At 38.5% G+C, this 3,977-nt stretch overlaps 1 protein-coding gene across 1 annotated transcript in view; it reads left to right on the top strand.

Moving 5' to 3' along the window:
- Positions 1–3,570, top strand: part of riok2 (RIO kinase 2 (yeast)) — a 4,421-nt gene extending 851 nt beyond the window's left edge. The window contains exons 2-10 of the mRNA XM_068311148.1: positions 1–136; positions 238–354; positions 684–859; positions 1,093–1,181; positions 1,294–1,485; positions 1,570–1,662; positions 1,791–2,216; positions 2,313–2,412; positions 2,838–3,570. The exon at positions 1–136 is cut by the window's left edge and continues 3 nt beyond it. Coding sequence (XP_068167249.1) covers positions 1–136; positions 238–354; positions 684–859; positions 1,093–1,181; positions 1,294–1,485; positions 1,570–1,662; positions 1,791–2,216; positions 2,313–2,412; positions 2,838–2,999 — 1,491 coding nt within the window. The 3' untranslated portion in view covers positions 3,000–3,570. The remainder of the gene's footprint in view (positions 137–237; positions 355–683; positions 860–1,092; positions 1,182–1,293; positions 1,486–1,569; positions 1,663–1,790; positions 2,217–2,312; positions 2,413–2,837) is intronic.
- The last annotated feature ends 407 nt before the right edge of the window (positions 3,571–3,977 follow it).

Genomic DNA, 3,977 nt, shown 5'->3' with positions numbered 1-3,977 from the left:
GAAATGGGAATGAAGAACCATGAGATTGTTCCAGTGAGTCTCCTGGCCTCCATAGCTAGCCTGAAACATGGCGGCTGCAACAAGGTCCTCAGAGAACTTGTCAAGCACAAACTCGTGGCCTATGAACACACTAAGAGTAAGAAATCATACAAGAATGCTTGTTGAGCCTCAGCAGTCCTAGAAGAGATGGAACATATGAGGTTTTTTTCTAATACGGCATGTGTGTGTTGATTTCAGCTGTGCAGGGCTATAGGTTGAACAATGGAGGATACGACTACTTGGCTCTGAAAACTCTTTGCTCCAGAGAAGTGATAATTTCAGTTGGAAACCAGATGGGAGTGGGTAAAGAATCAGGTAAGACAATTACCTGAAATGTGTAGAAATTGTTCACAGTATCTGCTTTTATCAGTTTTTAATTATGTAAAGGATAGCTTACACAAGCATAGTCAAATGTTGACTATTAAAACTTGCCCCCTAATGTAGATACAGAATAAATTGTAGGCAATACAATATGTTTACTTCTTAAAATGAACATTTATATCATGGAGTCTTCATACTGCACAAGTGTTTCCTCTCACTGACCATTGGACACTGAAGGAATAATTTTAACATGATTTGCTTTCTCTTTATTACAAATATAAATTATGTTCACATAAATCTATTTTTGTGTTTTTTTGCTTAAGACATATACATCGTTGCAAGTCCCAACAATGAACAGTTTGCGCTGAAGCTTCACAGATTGGGTCGTACCTCCTTCAGGAACCTGAAGAACAAAAGAGATTACCACAAACACAGAAAGAACATGTCCTGGCTTTACCTCTCTCGCCTTTCGGCCATGAAAGAGTTTGCCTATATGAAGGTAAATAAACAAATTACTGAAAGTAGGGAAGTTGTGTGGAAGGAAAAGAAGTGTCACCAGGAATTGATATAAATTGTGGTAGGAATCTTCTCTTGTACCACGTCACTCTCCTAATTAAAAAAAGTTTAAAAAAAAAAAGTAATTTCCTTACAGGGATCAATAAATTATTATATATTATTATTATTATTATTATTATTATTATTATTATTACAGTATTATTATTCATTATGCAGGCATTGTATGAAAGAGGATTCCCTGTTCCCAAACCTGTGGACTATAACAGACATGCTGTAGTGATGGAGCTCATCAATGGATATCCTCTGTATGTATACATGCAATCCTTCTCTCATGTCTTATGTATTACACTGCTAATGCTAATAGTACCCTTTCTCCTCCAAGTTACTAATAATCTGTGTGCTGCATTCTTCTTTCAGATGTCAGGTCCATGAGCTGCAGGATCCATCAGCCCTGTACAGTGAATTCATGGAGCTCATCGTCAAACTGGCCAATCACGGCTTGATTCATGGAGACTTCAACGAGTTCAACCTTATGTTAGACGACCAGGACCACATCACTATGATTGACTTCCCTCAGATGGTGTCCACCTCACACCCTAATGCAGAATGGTTGGTATCTCCTTTGTTAAACTGACAAGTTATGAACACATAATAAATCAAACCGTTAAGAAGTTTTTATGTTTTTGGATACAGGTATTTTGACAGAGATGTCAAATGCGTCAGAGATTTCTTTGCAAAACGGTTCAATTATGAGAGTGAGCTCTTCCCAACCTTCAAAGACATCAGGTGACTGCTGAGTTTTTTCCTTTTGCTTTTCACCTTTTTCTTTTATGTACAGTAATTCATTCATTAAAAAATGTGAAAGTAAAATGCAATTCTTACATGAAAATTTTTGCTATCATATGTTTCTACAGACGGTCTTGTTCTCTAGATGTCGAAGTCTCAGCAAGCGGCTTCACAAAAGATCTGGAGAGAGACGGTGCACTGCTGCACCCAGCTGGGCCTGAGGGAAATGATGATGAAGAAGATGAGGATGATGAAGAAGATGGAATAAATGATGTAGAAAAAGAAGAGAGTTTGGACATGGAGGAATATAAGCATGCAGTTCTAGAACTGGAAGGTCTAACAGTCAGTGACCCTCATGCCAAGGTGCAAAGACAAGATGATGAGGACAATGATAGTGAAAGAGGAGAAGAACAAAAAGTGACCGATTCAGCACCTGCTGACAGAAGTGAAGAAGAACCCAAGAAAGAATTGGATGAAGAGTTGGATGAGGCAGAGGATGAGTGTCCAGAGTTAGCAGAGCTTTCTGCCTCCAACAAAAATTTCAAACCCTTCAGGTAAACAAATTATAAAGTGAAATACAAAATCTGATACATTTGACCAAAAGAAGAACAATAAATGTGAATTCTGTGCATGTTCTTTTCCTCCTGCAGAGACTCAGACAGTCTTCTACACATGATGGAACACGTGAGGAAGAGGACAGACAGCGAAGCCACAATGGGCAGCATAGGGAGCTGCTCCACCATACCTCCAGTAAGTAGAATATACAGTAGCTCTTGTTGCTGTATTGTACAAGCAACATGGCAAAAGCAAACTAATGCTGGACAGGATTTACCACCATACTTAAAGTTATACCTTTACCAGTGGGGCATTTTATAACCTTATTTATTTAGTTAATTTGACAGTTATTGCCTTTATGGAAACATTGATTTGCTGAGCTTAAAAAATTCAGTCTGCAAATGCAAATGCAATGACAGTTTTGGACAAAAATGGTATTTACCTGTAGATGGTGCTAAACAGCTTTCAGAACTTTATGTCTTGTGGTTTGTCAAAGAATGCAAGGGGTGACTTGTAGGTGAGACAACACGTCTGCAGAATGTTGTGTCTGGCTTTCACAGAAAGGCTGCCTGTACATTTGTCTGGAGTGTAACCATCTGTTGTTTTTGTGTGTCCTGCAGGAGATCGTCCGTCAGAAGGTGCGGAGGCAGCTCACCAAACAGCAGAAGGCTGCACAGAGGAGACGTCTACAGAAGGGAGAAGCCAACTTGGTGACCAAATCCAGGAGAGAGAACCAAAATAACATCAAGTCTAGCATGGATAGTGCGTCCTTCTGGGGGTGAATTGGAGAGTAACTTGCATCAACATGCCTTTTGTTTGCTGAGCGTACATGCTGCAAAATTCATGAACTGTAGCAGCTTCATTTCAACAAAACTGAAACTTCTCTCTTTGAACTGCCATATCATCAGATTCATGTTATTGTAATGTAAATATAAGTTACTTATGATGAATCAATTTTATTTTTAATTAAACTAACAAAACTTAACCCTTGAATTGTGAGGTTTTTTTTATTTTAAAGACAGGTTTATTCTTTGTGTGGTCTGTACACTAATAAACCCGTTGCTCATCCACCAATACTTCAGGCTCTGATTTGTAGAGCTATGGTGGGCACATCACCAGTTCATCCCACATCTCCCTTTTGGCCTGCAGTTCATCTGACACGTGTGCAGGGTCACGAGTCATGGATATCAAAGTGGAAGGGTCAAGCTCCCCCTGCAAGAGAAAATTTTAGTTTTGTCTTGAGATCAGTCAGTAATATAATTTCAATTTATGTGTGTGTGTTTTTGTGGCTTTTCTAGTATGTAACTTTCTGTGACTATACTGACTCATAAACAATCTTGACACCACGGTAAATAAAGCCATGTTTTTTTAATGTTGCGGTCAATCCAGGAGATGTTATCAAAAATCAAGTAGAAAAATGTAATCGGGGAAGGTCTTTCAGCTGTTAAAATGTCAATGAATGAATGGATGTCAACCTGAAGACAACATTTAAATAAGTTCAATATATTTTTTCTAAGGATATTACAACCACAGCTTGCTATTCAACGTAGAACATTTGCTGAGGAAACAGTATCTAATAAGATATGGATTTAAGATTTAAAGAGAAGGCAGGTTCACTGAGAGCTTTGATATAGGGAAAACTCCTGTAGTTCAAAGGGCTATTATGGCAATTTGAAAAGATCCCAGCCTCCACCCTCCCAGCAGCCAATCAAATCAGAGAATGACACAAGCATGTGAAAATCCATATGCTCCAGAAAACA

The sequence above is a fragment of the Antennarius striatus genome, chromosome 3, assembly GCF_040054535.1.
Source record: "Antennarius striatus isolate MH-2024 chromosome 3, ASM4005453v1, whole genome shotgun sequence".
Lineage (NCBI taxonomy): Eukaryota > Metazoa > Chordata > Actinopteri > Lophiiformes > Antennariidae > Antennarius > Antennarius striatus.
Note: the sequence above shows the minus strand (reverse complement) of the source record. Positions and strands in the feature narration are given on the sequence as shown.